Genomic DNA, 17970 nt, shown 5'->3' on the forward strand with positions numbered 1-17970 from the left:
CAGGCAGTGGTCAGCACGTAACGTCTTAGAGGCCCTGCGGGAAAAGGAGAGGGTGGATCCTGTGGGATGGTTCCCCGAGCAGACTGTCAAAGCCATTTGGCAGAATGCCTCATCGCCAGAACTTTCCAACAAGCAGCAAGAGGTAGCTTGGCTGGTGGTGAGAAAGGCCCTCCCCGTCAGATGCTTCCGACACACCAGGAGTCTCACCTCCTCTGCACGTTGCCCTGGAGGTGGCTGTGGTGGGGACAAGACCGTTGTTCACCTCCTTGTGGATTGTGCCTTTGCAAAGAAGGTCTGGAGAGAGATGCAGTGGTTTCTGTCAAGGTTCATCCCGAGCAGTTCTGTGACACAGAACTCTGTGCTCTATGGGCTGTTCCCAGGGACACACACCGAGACAAACATCAACTGCAGCTGGAGGATTATCAACTCGGTGAAAGACGCTCTTTGGTCTGCCCGAAACTTGGTCTTCCAGCGCAGAGTTGTCCCCGACCGAGTGTTGCAGACCGGCACATTCCAAAGTCCAGGACTACGTGCTGCGGGACAGACTAAAGCTTGGGGCAGCCGCCACAAAGGCACAATGGGGAAAGGTCACTGTCTTAGACCTTTCTGCCACAGTGCACCGAGGGGCTGGGAACTATTGAGAGCCCCTCGGGCTGTACAGCTCAAAATGAATGTATGCATTGAATGTTAATTGTATTATAAATGTATTGAAGCACCTCAGAGTGCAACATGATGTATGTTGATAACTCCAATACCATTGTTTGCTTGTCTGCATTGACCATATTGAAATGATTTTCATATTCATTGATTGTATTGATGCACCTTGTGATCCATGTGTAAAAGTTGAATCTGATTGTACTTTTGTGATTGAAACTGCTGGGCAGACTGTGATTTTAGTGAAGACAGGCAGATAGATAAAAAAAACAAAAATAAAAATAGCTGGAAAAACTCAGCAGGTCTGACAGCATCTGCGGAGAGGAAGACAGTCAGTGCTTCGAGTCCCTCTGACTCTTCATCAGAACTAAGTAAAAACTTTTTAAAAAGTTTTCACTTAGTTCTGATGAAGAGTCAGAGGGACTCGAAGCACTGACTGTCTTCCTCTCCGCAGATGCTGTCAGACCTGCTGAGTTTTTCCAGCTATTTTTATTTTTTGTTTTGGATTTCCAGCATCCGCAGTTATTCTGCTTTTACCTGAGATAGGACAGATGCGGATAACAGCTGCGAACAATTGGTTTGTCGGAGCTGACGTTCCGAAAGTGTGAAGTGAAAGTAAAGTTTAGCATTTTCCGAGGAAACGAAACCCACGTCGGTGTCTCCCGCAGTCAGTGAGCGGCCGGAGCTCCAGCCAGTCGGAGGTGCGGCGGGAGCCGGTGCGGGGCTGAGAGTTGCAACTTTCTGAAGGAGTTTCTAACCCTGGGACTGGACTGGCGGCAGCCGGCGGGCTGCTCAACCGGGTGGGTTTTTATGTTTTGCATAAATAACATATTCCCCGGGTTTGGGGTTAAATTTTGTGGGGCACCTGCTTTAACTAAGTGACGATGGGGGGGTGGGGGGGGGTTGCTGAGGGAGGTGAGGTGGGGCGGGGGCCGGCGGAGTTTCATTCACAAAATCTCAGCCTGAACTAGGGACTCGCGCGCGCACCTGGATCGCGGCCCATTTGCGCCTGCGCTTCACGGCGCCCTCCCCCCGGAGTGAATTGCCCAGGTGCGGGTATGCTGGGCCTCTCCGCGCCTGCGCGGTACGGCGGCCTGTTCTCTCTCTCCCCCCCCCCCCCCCCCCGCGAAGTGGATTGGTGTGCTGGTCTTCTCTGCGCCTGCGCCTCACGGCGTCCTCTCTCCCCATCCCCCCCGGAGTGGATTACGTATGTGGGTACACCAGGCCTTTCCGCGCCTGCGCGTCACGGCGCCCTCTTTTCCCCGGAGTGAATTGCGCAGGTGTTTTTGACCAGGTTCCGCGCCTGCGCGTCACGGCGCCCTCTTTTCCCCGGAGTGAATTGCGCAGGTGTGTTGAGCAGGCTCCGCGCCTGCGCGTCATGGCGCGCGCACGCATCTTCTTATCGCCTTGTAATTTGTTGTGTCATTGGTGTGTTTTGTATGTGGGTTTTCAAGTCAAGGTCTCCTGTCTGATGTCCCGCTCGGTGGTGAATGGTTGGCAGCCGTGAGCTGAGTGGGTTGGTTGGTTAGTGAGCGGTTCCTGCCTGCGATAGGAGCAAGGCCAACCCCTCCCTCCTCAATAATAAACACACACACACACACACTGCATGTCTCTCATGCCGAGTAAATAAATAGCGCATCCATTCAGGTAACCTTTTGAAACTTTTACTCGGAAAGTAGTATAATTTTGTCTAAAGTCCGCCTCCCTGAAGGCCGGTGTTATTGGGGATGCTGCTGGAGATCTTGCTGACTTTCACCTTTCGCTCTTGCGCCTGACAGGTGAGAGGAGGCGGCGATGGACAACGAGCGGCTGAAGATGAAGTGCCACAATTGTGGCCACATTACTAAAGAAAAAGATCCCAAATTCTGCAGCGAATGTGGGACCAAACTGGTAGAAAGCATTGTGAAGAATGGTAAGGATTGGGAAAGAGAGCAATTCATTGATTGCTGTTGAGAAAGAATTAAAAGCGTTATTTTTGCTTAATTGCAGCTTGTTTCCAAATTCCTCCATGGTCTTACCCTTCCTATCTCTACGTTCTCCCTAAACCTCTCCATCTCCACCTCTATCTCCTTCATTAATATGCTCCTTAAAACATACCTTTGGCTGTCTGCCTTAATATTGCCTTACATGGCTTGGTGTCAAATTTTGCTTTATATGCCTGTGAGGTGTATTGGGAACTTCCATTACATTAAAGTTGCTATATAAATGTAAGTTATTGTTTTTTAAATCTCTTCAGTGCCACAACCCTCCAAGATATCTGTGCTCCTCTAATTCTGATCTCTTGCACATTCTTGATTTTAATCACTGCACCATTGGTGGCCATGCTTTTAGCTGCCAAGGCCCTAACCTCTGGAATTCCCTCCCTGAACCTTTCCACCCCTCTACCTCTTTTTCCCCCTTTGAGACTCTTCTTAAAACCTACCTTTGACCAAGCTGTTGGTCATATGCCATAATACCTCCTTGTGTGGCTCTGTTAAATTTTGTTTTATAATGCTTCTGTGAAGTGATTTGGGATATTAGTGGATGATTGCTTCTCAGACTGGAGGTCTGTGACTAGTGGTGTGCCTCAGGGATCTGTACTGGGACCATTGTTGTTTGTTGTCTATATCAATGATTTGGATGATAATGTGGTGAATTGGATCAGCAAGTTTGCATGTTGACACTAAGATTGGAGGCGTTGTGGACAGCGAGGAAGGCTTTCAAAGCTTGCAGAGAGATCTGGACCAACTGGAAAAATGGGCCAGAAAATGGCAGATGGAATTTAATGCGGAAAAGTGTGAGGTGTTACATTTTGGAAGGTCAAACCAAGGTTGGACATACACAGTAAATGGTAGGGCACTGAGGAGTGCGGAGGAACAAAGGGATCTGGGAGTTCAGATACATAATTCCCTGAAAGTGGCGTCACAGGTAGACAAGGTTGTAAAGAAAGCTTTTGGCATACTGGCCTTCATAAATCAAAGTATTGAGTATAGGAGTTGGGATGTTATGGTGAGGTTGTATAAGACATTGGTGAGGCCAACTTTGGAGTATTGTGTGCAGTTCTGGTCGCCTAACTACAGGAAGGATATCAGTAAGATTGAGAGAGTGCAGAGAAGATTTACTAGGATGTTGCCGGGTCTTAAGGAGTTGAGTTACAGGGAAAGATTAAACAGGTTAGGACTTTATTCCTTGGAGCGTAGAAGAATGAGGGGAGATTTGATAGAAGTTTACAAAATTATGAGGGGTATAGAAAGAGTAAATGCGAGTAGGCTCTTTCCACTTAGATTAGGAGAAATAAACACAAGAGGACATGGCTTTAGGGTGAAAGGGGAAAGGTTTAGGGGGAACATTAGGGGGAACTTCTTCACTCAGAGAGTGGTGAGAGTGTGGAACGAGCTACCATCTGACGTGGTAAATGCGGGCTCACTCTTTAAGTTTTAAGAATAAATTAGATAGATACATGGATGGGAGAGGTCTGGAGGGTTATGGACTAGGTGCAGGTCAATGGGACTAGCGGAATAATATTTCGGCGCAGACTAGAGGGGCCAAATGGCTTGTTTTCTGTGCTGTAGTGTTCTATGGTTCTATATTTCTTATCTTAAAGGTGCTATATAAATACATGTTGTTATTGACATCTGTGATGAATATCTAGTTCATGGTTCATATTAATATTTTAGCGGTAATGTTTAGTTCTGGGAAGATTGTTGTTATGAAGGTAATTAAAATGTTGGGCTTTAGAGATGGCCAGAACACTGAAAAAGAAGATCAGAAGGTTATCCATGTCCACTTAATAGAGTCAGAATAGAAGAGGTGGAGCCATAAAACAGCAGGTGGGCTTAGCTGGAGAACAGCAGGTGGGCTTAGCTGGAGAACTGGAGATGTGATGTCTATACTGCTTGCAAAGAAGTGCAGTCCAGAGACGATGTTTTGGGAGTTAGAGCTAAATTAGTTTAAAAGCATTCAGTGAACCCTGAAAGGCCACATCATCATGGAGATGGGTGGAGCTTAAGAAGGTTCTCTGGTTGCAATTTACCTGTGTGTTTGCTGGGAGAGAGGGTTAATTGCAATTTGGACCTCGTGTGGCTTGCAGTTCACAGGGAAGCCCTGGGAGCTGTTTGGTGCACTTAGGGCTCAGGAGAGGTCCTGGGGAGGTGAGGAGGTGGTGGCGGTGCAAGGTCGCTGGTTCCATGCTGGAGACAAGGCTCAGAGAAGCCCTGGGTACCATTTATACCTCAGTGCAGCTGGGAGACTGGAGTTTGGAGAAATCCAGGGGCAGTGCCACCTTAGTGAAGCTAGCACTGCAAAGGAGTTGGAAGCGTGTTGGTAATTAGAGGTGGGTGTACAGCTTTGAGAATCATAGAACAGTCTCAGGAGAAGAGATTGCACCACTGGGAGGTAAGCACTCAGCCTGAGTCATTGTGGCTTTTGAGGGAATTCAGAGGCTTGATCTTCAAAAGTGAAGAGTTGGAATCCCTTAAGAGGGAGACAGAGTTTTAACAAGAGATTGTGACTTACGGTGGTCACTGACATCTGGATGGGTTGCTGAGAAATTCCTGGGATATATTATGGTTGCAACTGCCGTTTAATGTGCATGTAGTGTGTTCGCCTTTTAATTTGTATTTACCTCATGTTAATTCTGAATTTTAGGGTATAGGATAGATACTGTAGATCGTTTGATTTTTCTGACATTATTTAGTAAAGTTTGTTTTGTTTTTAAACCATGGAATCTTGTGGCTTTATTCTCTTAGTGGGTACCTGGGATTTCAATCTTCATCTACTTTAAACAGTTGCTGGTCCCCAACTGGGTCTTAACACATTTTTAATTTTGTTATGGTGAGGAATGGTTAAAAAAAACTTTACTAACAGAACTGCCCTGGTTTAATTTGAGATTATAGTTCTGAGTAAATGTCTTCTGCCACCATTAACCCATTCATTTGGAACAAAATCAAAATACTGCAGATGCTGGAAACCTGAAAAAAAAGCCCAAAATGCTGGCACTTTCTGTGGTGAGAGAAACAGTTAATGCTTCAGGTCTGTGACCTTTCATCATAATTTGGAAAAGTTAGAAATGTAGTAGGACAGTTAGAGCTGAGCAACAAATGCTGGCCTTACCAGCAATGCTCTCATCCCATGAAAGATTTAGTGTCATGATAATAAAGGAAAAATACACCAAATTGTGTCCAAAAATATTGGACTTTTCAAATAAGACCTGAGTTTTTTAAAAATGCGCACAAGCCACTGGCTGGAATGCTGCAGGGTGACTCCCTAAGAGATAATAGATCCCCACCTTGTTGCCAGAAAAGGTGCTTCTAAAGACATCCAGAAACTAATTGCTCCCGCGGGTAGAGACAATGGGGATAATGGGAGATAAGTATCATCTCATCAAGAAACCCTGTGAGCAATGCCCAGACATATTTGTGAATTTGCTTCCCACTTGGAATGTACAAAGGAAGTGTTAAAAGTGAGCTGAAAAGCTGCCCTGGTGTCTGTTGGTGGAAGTCCTGAGAGAGCAAGTGCTGGAAGTTTGACTCAGAAATAACAGCCACACACACTACCCCTGCAAATAGCCATTTTGCAGGTACCCTGATCTCTTGCCTGCTCGCTCTCGACGTCAACACTACTGGAACTTCGAAACTGACTATTTGTCTACCAGAGTCACCTCTACTGGAACCTCGAATTGCAATGCTCAATCATCCCAAATCCCAGAGGAAAACTTGAAACAGCTGCCAAAATGATTCTTGCAATTTGTATAGTATGAGGAGAGGTTCTGAAATCAGGAAATGGCGTGCCCGACTACTTGTGATGATTTTATAGTAAAGTAAATGTTTATTAAAAGAATAATGACAAAAATACAATTACACTTAAATGCAATAATGCTTTGCACAGTAAACAGTACTTTAAAACAGTTCCACAAATTTTAACTTAACTGCCCTCAGCTAACCTTCCCCTTTTCTGTTCAGCAACTATCCTTATAGATATTAAAATCTATAGAATCTTTCTAGGGATCCTGCAGCGAGTAACTCACCTCCTGACTCCCCAAAACCTGTCCACAATCTACAAGGAGTCAGGAGTGTGATGGGATATTCTCCCCTTGCCTGGAGGAGTGCAGCTCCAACAACACTCAAGAAACTTGACACCATCCAGGACAAAGCAATCCGCTTGATTGGCACCCCGTCTACAAACATTCACTCCCTCCACCACTGATGCACAGTGGCAGCAATGTGCACTGTAGAAACGCACAAAGGTACCTTTGACAATACCTTCCAAACCCATAACCACTACCATGTAGAAGGACAAGGGCAGCAGATACATGCGAACACTACTACCTGGAAGTTCCCCTCCAAGCCACTCACCATCCTGACTTGGAAATGTATCGCTGTTCCTTCACTGTTGCTGTGTCAAAATCCTGGAACTCCCTCCCTAACAGCACTGTGGGTGCACCTACACCACATGGACTGCAGTGGTTCAAGAAGGCAGCTCACCATCACCTTCTCAAAGGCAACTAGGGATTGGCAATAAAAGCTGGCCTAGCCAGCGAAACCCACAACCTTTAAAAGAATAAAAAAACATATTTGATAGGGATCCTCAAAATTAAGTCCCACTTTCTCCCTTTGTCTTACAGTTCGGTCTTTTTTCTAGTCTCACTCTGAGAAACTATGATGTGCTGTTTAGTAAACAAAAAGCAAAAATGTGCAAATAAGCAGAGATTAGAAACAAAATGACCAATTTTGTCCATGATATGCTTTAAATTCACAACAAATTCAGTGCAGCCAGAAAATGCAGATTTGTACCACACTATCTTTGCTTAAATTTCTCTTTGACAGTTTCAATTCTAATAGAATGAATAAAATAAAATCTTTCAAACTCAATTTGCCACATCAGACCATTGTGAATGTCAAGGACAAGGAAATCTCTGGAAGCCAGGAAGTTGTCTTTCTCTGGTATTAACCAGCCATCTTAAAGTTAAAATGTCATAGCACGCACAAACCTTATTTTTATTGTGGTCATGATAGGAACAGGGCTTGGTCATTTAAATCCTCTTTGTCAAACTTTAGATTGACATTTACCATTGTAAGTTGTAATGTCAGCATTTCCCATTCAATGTTACTGTCATCTGTCACACTGCAGTTGCAGGCTTGCTGCTAGATAGGTGGCTTTATGCAACAAGTTACTGACATATTTGTCACAATTTTTGGCATATTAGGTCTGCAAAAATCTTCCAAGTCATTGATTCACTGGGACAATGCCATGAACAGTTTGCTAGTACATATTAAAAGTCTTGTCTGACCTAATGTCTCCGTGTACTTCGTTTTATAATACTCATATGAAGCCCCTTGGAACGTTCCATTGTTAAAAGGCATTAGGTGAATACAATTTTTTGTAGTCTTGTGAATTTGCTCATTTCCTCTCTAACCCTTTCTGCAACACTTTATTCTATCACATTTTTAACATAGTTATACAGTATTTACAGCACAGAAACTGGCCAGTATGCCCGGCAGATTTATTCTGATGTGTATGCCTCTCTCAAGCCTTCTCCCATGCTCTCAAGCTAACCCATTAACATATCCTTTTATTTGTTTCTCTCTGATGTGTTTATCTATCTTCCCCATAAATTGTCTCAACTACTTCCTGTGGTAGTAAGTTCTGTATGTAACCACTGTCTAGGTAAAGAAAATACCCCTGCACATGCTATTGGATTTATTAGTGACTATCTTATTTATAGCTCCCGGTTCTAGTGTTCCCCGCAAGAGGGGACATCTCTATGCCTACCTTATCAAACTGTTTCATAATAAGACCTGTATCAGGACATCCCTCAGGCTTTTCTTTTCCAGAGAAAAGAGCACCAGCCTATGTAGTCTTGCCCGATAGGTATAACATCTCAGTTCTTATATCATACTAGTAAACTTTATTTGCACCTTATCTGGTGGCTCTATATCTCTTTATTAATAGGACCAGACTTGGTTAGTGTGGTCTAACCAACGTTCTATACAAGTTTAATATAACTTGATTGCTTTTCAATTCTGTCCATCTAGAAATGAAGCCCAGTGCTTTTTTGCTTTTTCATTACCTTATTAGTGGTTGAGGATAAAACTGTGTAAACAGTCACAATTACATTGGATAGGTGAGTGAAGGGATGAGGAAACAGTGGAGGGTAAACAGAATCTCAAAATTGTCATGGCGCAGATGAGGCCATTTGGCTCATTGTGTCTGTGCCGGCTCTCCAAATGAGCAACTCTCCTAGTGCCATTCACCTGTCTTCTCCCCATAACCCTGCACAACCTTCCTTTTCAGATAACAGTCTAATTCCCTTTTTAAATGCTTCAATTGAACATCCACCACATTCTCAGACCTTAATCACTCGTTGCATGAAAAAGTTTTCCTTGTATCGTTTTTGCTTCTTTCACTAATTACTTTAAATCTGTGCTCTCTTGTTCTCAATCCTTTCACATGTGGGAACAGTTTCTCCCTATCTGGTCTGTCCAGACCCCTTACCTTGTTGAATACGTCCCTCAAATCTCCTCCCTGCCTTCTTTTCACTAAGGAAAACAGTCCTAACTTCTACAATTTATCTTCATAACTGAAGTTCCTCATCCATGGAAACATTCTTGTGGATCTTTTCTGCACCCTCTGTAATGCCTTCACGTCCTTCCTAAAGTGCAGCGCCCAAAACTGGATGAAATAATTTAGCTGAGGCTGAACTAGTAACATAAATAAGTTCAACGTAATCTCCTTGCTCTTGTACTCTATGCCTCTATTAATAAAGCCCAAGATACAGTCAGCGTTATTAACCGCTCTCTCAACCTGTCCTGCCACCTTCGGTTAATAATGCACATATACAATGAGGTCCTTCTGCTCATGCACCCTCTTTAAGATTGTACCCTTTATTTCATATTGTCTTCCTACTGAAATTAATCGCTTCACATTTCTCTGTCTTGAACTTCATCTGCCACCTGCCACCCATTCCACCAACTTATCGATGTCCTTTTGAAGTTCTACATTGTCCTCTTCACAGTTCACAATCCTTCCAAGTTTTGTATCATCTGCAAACTTTGAAATTGTGCCCTGTACACCAAAGTGTAGGTCATTAATATATATCAGGCAAAACAAGTGTCCCAACACTGACCCCTGGGAAACCCCACTATAAACCTTCCTCCAGCACGAAAAACATCCATTAACCACTGCTCTTTGTTTCTTCTCACTCAGCCAATTCCATGTGCATGTTGCTAATGTCCCTTTTATTCCATGAGCTATAACTTTGCTGCACAATGGATTTGTGAGCAACTGTATCAAATGCCTTTTGGAAGTCCACGTTCACATCAACAACATTGTCCTCATCAACAACATTGCCCTCATCAACCCTGTCTGTTACCTCTACAAAAAACTCCTGCAAGTTAGTTAAACACGATTTTCCCTTTAAGAAATCCATGCTGGCTTTCCTTAATTAACTACACTTGGCCATATGTCTATTCATTTGCCCCAAATTATTGTTTCTAGGAGTTTCCCCACCACCAAAGTTAAACTGACTGGCCTGTAGTTGCTGGGCTTATCTTTACACCCATTTTTGAGCAAGTGTGTAATGTTTGCAATTCTCCAGGACCACCCTGAGTTTAAGAAAGACTGAAAAACTATGGCCAGTGCCTCTGCAGTTTCCACACTCTCTTCCCTCAGTATCCTTGCATGCATCTCATCCAGTCTCGGTGCCTTATCAACAGTACAGAAAACTTATCCAATACCACCACCTTTTCAATTTTAAATCCATCTAATGCCTGAGTTATCCTGCTGTAGTTGTGTAACCTTTTTTTTGGTTATATATATAGTTTTCAAGCCTAATGTAATCAAAGTTAATCTTTTTTTTTCACTGTGTCTTTAAAACATCATGTTTATTCCCTGTCTGGAATACTGACATTCACTGTTTGTCTGGTTTGACACTGTATTTGATGAATTTACGGCTCCTGGGAATCCCTTGTTGGACACAGTCATTTGTGATTCAAGGCTTGCTGACAAGCAGGGTACTACAATACTGTGTTTCTAAGAGATTGTTTAAATGTCTTGTGTAAGTGGAAGCAAATTCTGATCTAGGAACTTACCTTGTAATAAAATTCCTTATTGGGAAAATTTCTTGAAATGTTTAACAAATTGTTAACGGTGTGTGTAAGTTCTTGTTTTCTTTGTGGCCTGGGTTCATTTGGGTAATTGTTTCTCATTATTCACTTAAAGCAATGGCCCTGATTAGTGGGAAGAGAGAAACAGAAGCTCCAAATTTATTAATGCACTTGGATGTAGGCCTGGAAGTGTCTTCCACCACCCAGACAAATACTGAAAGTGAAGTGTCTTCCCTGGAACCAGAGGCTCCTCCTTGTAAGATGCAGTGTGGTCAAAACTCAGCCATTTTAGAAAAGGAAAACAAAACATCTGAGCACCCACGAAAGAAAAACTCAAATAAAAAGGTAAGTTGTTTAAGCACAAAACTACATTCACAATTTCTGGATTAGTTTTCTATGATAATGTACTAAATAATAATTTCTCCTATTCCAAAAGCTTTTAAGAGGCGTTGCCCTTCTACAGATGCCAGGTACGCCTGGTATGATACAGGCATGAAGGACTTCAGATCATAGAATGGTTACTGCACAGAAGGAGGCCATTCAGCCCATTGTATCTGTGCCAGCTATATGAAGAGACTAGAACAGTTGAGATTGTTCTCTTTAGAGCTGCGTAGGAAAACTAGAACATAAGAAATAGGAGTAGGCCATTCGGCCCCTGAAGCCTTCCATGTTATTCAATAAGATCATGGCTGATCTTTTCCCAGGCCTCAACTCCCCTTTCGTGCCAGCTCCTCATAGCTCTCAACTCCCCAATATTTCAAAAATCTATCTACCTCCTCTTTAAATACTTTGTGATCTAGCCTCCACAATTCTCTGGGGTAGAGAATTCCAGACATTCATTACCCTCTGAGAGAAGAAATTCCTTCACATCTCAGTTTTAAATGTGTCTGCTTATTTTGTAACTATGTGCCCTAGTTTGAGATTCCCCCATTAGTGGAAACATCTTCTCAACATCTACCCTGTCAAGCCCCCTTAGAATCTTGTACGTTTCAGTAAGATCACCTATCATTCTTCTAAACTCCAATGAATAAAGGCCTAACCTGTTTAGCCGTTCTTGATAAATCAACTCCTTCACCCCAGGAATCAGCCTAGTGAATCTCTTTTGAACTGCCTCCAATACCAGTATACCCTTTCTTAAATATGGGGACCAAAACTGTACACAGTACTCCAGGTGCGGCCTCACCATCACCCTGTACAGTTGTAACAAGATTTCCCTATTTTTAAACTCCAACCCCCAGCAATTCAGGCCAAAATTCCATTTGCCTTCTTAATTACTTGTTGCACCTGCATGCTAACTTTTTGCGTTTCATGCACAAGGACACCCAGATCCCTCTGTGCTGCACTTTTTTGGAATATCTCCCTATTTAAATAATAGTCTGCCTTTTGATTCTTCCTACCAAAGTGCATAACCTCACACTTCCCTACATTAAACTCCATCTGCCAAGTTTTTGCCCACTCACTCAACCTATTACCCTTGCAGATTCCTTATGTCCTTGTTGCAACATGCCCTCCCACCTATTTTTGTATCATCAGCAAATCTGGATACATTACACTCTGCCCCCTCCTCCAAGTCATTAATATAGATAGTAAATAATTGATGCCCTAGGACTGATCCTTGTGGCACTCCACTAGTTATGTCTTTCCAACCTGAAAAAGACCCATTAATCCCTACTCTGTCTTCTGTGTGTTAACCAATCCTCAATCCGTGCTAATACACTATCCCCAATACCGTGAGCTCCTACCTTGTGCAATAAGCTTTTATGTGGCACCTTATCGAATGCCTTCTGGAAATCCAAATACACTACACATACCGACTCCCCTTTATCAACTCTGCTTGTTATATCCTCAAAGAACTCTAGCAAATTTGTCAAACATGATTTCCCTTTCACAAAACCATGTTGACTCTGTTTGATTCTGTTAAGCTTTTCTAAATGTCCTATGTCTTCCTTAATAATGGACTCTAGCATTTTCCCAATGACATGTATTAGGCTGACTGGCCTATAGTTTCCTGCTTTTTGTCTCCCTCCCTTCTTGAACGGGGGCGTCACATTAGTGGTTTTCCAATCCACTGGGACCCTCCCGGAATCCAGTGAGTTCTGGAATATTTCGATCAATGCCTCCACTATCTCTGCAGCCACTTCCTTTAAAACTCTGGATGCAGGCCATCAGGTCTTGGCGACTTGTCTGCCTTTAGTTCTATTAGTTTGTCAAATACTTTTTCCCTCATGATAGAGACAGTTACAAGATCTTTCCTCCCATTAGCTCCTTGCTTATCTGATATCTTTGGGATGTTTATAGTGTCCTCCACCATGAAGACTGATGCAAAATATTGGTGTAAATTATCCACCATTTCCCTGTTTCCCGTTGTTAATTTTCCAGTCACACCCTCCAAGGGCCCCATGTTGAATTTAGCCACTCTTTCTTTTCATTTACCCATAGAAGCTCTTGCTGTTTGTTTTTATATTTCTTGCCAATTTATTTCCATAATCAAAATTTTCTCCCTAGCTTTTTAGTCATCCGCTGCTGGTTCCTAAAAACTGCCCAATCTTCTGGCCTACCACTAGTTTTCGCTGCTTTGCATGCCTTAGTTTTTGATTGGATAATCTCCTTGACCACCTTTGTTAACCACGGGTGGTTCATCCTTCTCATTGAGTCCTTTTTGACCAGGATAAATTTGTGCTGAGCATTATGACATATCTGCTTAAATGTCTGCCACTGCTCACCCACTAACCTTCCCCTCAGTCTATTTTTCCAGCCCGCTTTAGACACTCTCTTTATTCATACCTCTGCAATATCATACCTCTGTAATTAATATCAATTCTGAGGGAATCTGATAGTTTAGATAAAGAGAATTTATTTCTATTGTCAATGTGAGTCAGTAACCAGAGGAAACGTTTAAAGTGTTCTAAGGTAATTGGCAAAAGACCAAAGGGGAGATGAAATTTTTTTTACGCAGCGAGTTATGATCTAGAGTGTACTGCTACTTCTGCCTTGACTCCTCTGTTGAAACCCTCATCCATGCCTTTGTTACCCATAGACTTGACTGTTCTAATACACTCCTGGCTAGGCGCCTGTCTTCTATTGAAACTTGAGCTTATCCAAAGCTCTGCTGCCTCTATTTTAACTGTCTTAACCTATCACCCCTGTGCCCTCTGACCTAAATTGGCTCCTGGTTGACCAATGCCTCAATCAAGGATGAGAACATTAAATTCAGATGTTATCATGGTCTCACCCCTCCCTATCTCAGTAACCTCTTCTAGCCCTATAATTGCCTGAGATATCTACGCTCTTCCACTTCTGGCTTCTTTCACATCCACAGTTTTAATCCCTCTACCATTAGTGGCTGTGTCTTCAGCTGCCTAGGCTCTAAGTTCTGCAATTCCCTCCCTTAATCCCTCGACCTCTCTCCCTGTCTCGCCTTTAAGATGCTCCTTAAAACCTATGTTTATGATCAAGCTTTTAATCATCTATCCCGGTATCGCCTTATGTGGCTTGGTGTCAAAGTTTGCTTGTTAACGCTCTTGTGAGGTGCCCGGGACATTTTGTTGCATTAAAGGTGCAACATTGTTGTTGCAAACAAATTCAGTTGTAGCTTTGGATAAATACTTGGGAAAAAGAAAGAATTACAGGCTTATGAGGTAAGAAAGGGGGAGTGGGTTGAACTGGGGAAGCTCTTCAAAGAAGAGATATGATGGACGGAATGATCCCTTTCTATACTCTAAGTTATTGGGACAAACCTTCCAGTCTCTGGACCGTTGACTGAAGATTCACGTTGGGATCCTGTGGAATTATGTGGGAATTGCCCAGGAAGTTGAGGTTCTGATAGGCAATGCCCCTGCTCACCAGGACCCTCTGCGAATGTCTCTGACTCCGAGTTGGAGTCAGACTCGGGACAGTTCCAATGTGCTTACCTGGATAATTGCCCAGAAAATGTTTAGAGCCTAATCTAAATCCAGAACAGACCATTCCCGCCCGGCCCGGTCACACCTGACCAGACCTGACTAACCCACCTCACCCGTTGAAAGACTGGACGTTTAAACTTAACACATGGCGTAAAAACAGGGGGACGTGCCCTGCCTTCCCTTGACTCTACTCCACTTTGATAGAGTTTTCTGATGGTTACTGTGCTCTGCATTTCTGGAAAAGCCAGGCTCTGCAGGTCCTAGAAGAAATGTAGAGCCGTGTCGAGTTGGGGGTGGTGGTGGGGAGGGAATTTTCGAGAGGAGCAGCAATCCAACAATGATTGTCACTCCTTGGAAGAATCGGGCCTTTATGATTCTGCAGTGGAAAACATTTTGAAAATAGAAATGATGATTAGCCATACTTGGAGAGCTCTAGTTCAAGTGCAGACTGAGAAATTTCATGGCTGTGCTGCAATGTCTCAACATGTTTAGATAATGATGTAAAACGGTAATCTTGGAAAATAAGTTAAAGATCCCAGTCAAGTTGAGGATCAAGGTGCATTGCTTCATTCTGTAAAATGGAGTTCAATGCAAACTAATATTTTTGATCTTGTTACTGAAAGTTCTTTCACATTACTCTCCTGGTCAGGGTAGCAATTTTCTAAAGGGGAGATTGGTAGCCTGTTACCTTGGCCGATATGAGCATTTCCAGGAATTAAGTGTCTTGTGTTTGTACATGATGTTCCCAAGTTAAAGATGATTTCTGTGGTTATGCATTATTATGTTGTTGAGGAATTAAAATGATTTTCCCAATGTCTTATCAAAAATGTTTTTGGTTCAATAGGTTTATCTGTTTGTTGTACAGTCTGTGCTGAGTTAGCTGATCTGAGCTGGGATAGTATTAAGGGCTTTACAATTTGTTTTCCTGCTGAAGTTAAGGGAGGGAGAAATCAGCCAAGGCATGTCAGAAACATGTTTGTGAGTGAAGACAGAATCTGTTTAGGCTGTAATGCTCCCATGTTGAATAGGATATCCCCTTTACGTTTGTTCAGGCTCACACTTAACTAATAGCCACTTGGGTAAGATAACTAGCACCTGTGGAAATATACTTCTATCAGGAATCAACATCTTGAAAGAGTTGAGAATTGACAAGAAAACAACTATTGTGCAGGAGTGGCTAGTGTTCCAAACCAGATCATCTTCTGATCCCAGGTTTTGCAGTCAGCAGCTAAGGAACAGACCTTGCTGTTCAGCTCGCCACAAACGTTTTAGGGGATTTCAAGTGGAGACTTATTGTCATATTGCAACTAGTGGGCAAGTACATCAAGTTCTGACCAGAATTACCTGGAAAAAGTCAGCAGGTCTGGCAGCATCGGTGGAGAAGAAATCAGTTAACGTTTCGAGCCTTCATGGCCCTTCGGCAGAACTGAAGCATAGTTAGAAGAAGGGAGAAATATAAATTGGTTTAAGGTGTGGGGGGGGGGGGGGGGGGGGGGGGGAGAGAAACGGGGTGGGGATGGGGGGAGGGGGAGTTTAAGATCTAAAGTTGTTGAATTCAATATTCAGCCCGGAAGGCTGTAAAGTGCCTAGTCGGAAGATGAGATGCTGTTCCTCCAGTTTGCGTTGGGCTTCACTGGAACTTGTTCCAGTGAAGCCCAACGCAAACTGGAGGAACAGCACCTCATCTTCCGACTAGGCACTTTACAGCCTTCCGGGCTGAATATTGAATTCAACAACTTTAGATCTTAAACTCCCCCTCCCCCCATCCCCACCCCGTTTCTTCCCGCCCCGCTTTTTTTTTCAATAATTTATATAGATTCTTCTTTCCCCACCTATTTCCATTATTTTTAAATCTAAAACTAAAACCTCGTTAGCCTTTCCACCCCACCCCCACTAGAGCTGTACTTTGAATATCCTGTCTTCCATTCTTAATTAGCACTTTTCTCAGACAAAACACCTCTTTGACCCTTTTGTCTGTGACATCTTTTGATTATCTGCTCATCTCCACAATCACCACACCCTCAATGTCTCTCTCTCCCCCCACCGCCACCACCCACCTTAAACCAATTTATATTTCTCCCTTCTTCTAACTATGCTTCAGTTCTGCCGAAGGGCCATGAAGGCTCGAAATGTTAACTGATTTCTTCTCCGCCGATGCTGCCAGACCTGCTGAGTTTTTCCAGGTAATTCTGTTTTTGTTTTGGATTTCCAGCATCCGCAGTAGCTTTTATCTTTTTGTTTTTAAGTTCTGACCAGACCTGACTAACCCACCTCACCCATTGTTTTAGTGATTACAATGCCAAATGTGTTGGTGAGGATGGTAACAGCGCACCCTGTGGAGAAACAGGGCATCTCTGATGGCAACTTTTGGATTTCCACATCTTGCTGCACACGTGCAGATGTTGGAAATTGCTGTTCAATTTCCCCATAATAACAATGAGCACTGTTTGCCTCACCGCTCTAATTGTAGCAAATCCAAGCCAATATGTTTCGCACCATGATTGAATGTATTGTTCTTCCTGACTTTTGGATTGGTCTGCGATAACCACATTGTGTTATCCATCATGTAATTAGAAGGGATCAGCTTACTTTTGTGTCAGTCAGATATAAAAAAACAGTGCTCAGGAAGGGTTTTGGTTTCTTTGTTTTCTGCTTCTGCCATGTTTTTGATGTGAGATTGTGTACTTGCTTTTGGACCCCAACTTGTGACCCCACCTTGCATCTTCTCTGTGGGGTGCCCACTCCAACCTAATCTGCCTGTGCAGCCATCTCATTTGCTCTTGATCCCATTCTTCCTGCACCCAATTCAGCCAGCCCGTGTCTCAGGAGTAAAAAAGACCAAGTTATTTAATGGAAAAGACTGATCATTTGCTTTCATCATGCTTTTGACTTCAGTGTCTACTCCAGCTGAGTTTTTGCAATGATATTTGTGACATTTAATATTTTAAATAAAAAGATATATTTAAAGAAAAAAAGAGCAATATTGACTGGGGCATCATTTAAGATTGCTCTTGAAAAGTCAGCAACATCATTCACATGGAAAATTAATTATTTCAAACATACTTGTGTCAAAATACTTACATGACTAAATTCATTGGTTTTATATTCATCTTGAAGCAAAGCAGGAAATATTGGAATAAAACCAAAATGTTGGGAATATTCAGCAGGTCAGAAAGCATCTGTGGAGAGAGAAACAGAGTTAACATTCCAGGTGGTGGGTTTTGACATTTAGAATGTAACAACTAACTCATCTAACTTTCATTGGCATCAGGAAAGCTCATGCCGTAGTGATTGACAGACGACCCAGTGTTTACAATGTTTTACAACCTTCA

The 17970-nt window shown here is 42.9% G+C and overlaps 1 protein-coding gene across 2 annotated transcripts in view; it reads left to right on the plus strand.

Moving 5' to 3' along the window:
- Positions 1-952: 952 nt before the first annotated feature.
- Positions 953-17970, plus strand: part of LOC144699854 (E3 ubiquitin-protein ligase rnf213-alpha-like) — a 159607-nt gene continuing 142589 nt past the window's right edge. Inside the window, exons 1-3 of one of the 2 annotated variants that reach the window (XM_078571162.1) lie at positions 953-1454; positions 2433-2566; positions 10852-11081. In XM_078571162.1, coding sequence (XP_078427288.1) covers positions 2449-2566; positions 10852-11081 — 348 coding nt within the window. In that variant the 5' untranslated portion in view covers positions 953-1454; positions 2433-2448. Of the gene's footprint in view, positions 1455-2377; positions 2567-10851; positions 11082-17970 lie in introns of those variants that run through there. The other variant, XM_078571160.1, reaches the window with a different exon arrangement.

This window comes from Cetorhinus maximus, chromosome 24, assembly GCF_964194155.1.
Source record: "Cetorhinus maximus chromosome 24, sCetMax3.hap1.1, whole genome shotgun sequence".
Lineage (NCBI taxonomy): Eukaryota > Metazoa > Chordata > Chondrichthyes > Lamniformes > Cetorhinidae > Cetorhinus > Cetorhinus maximus.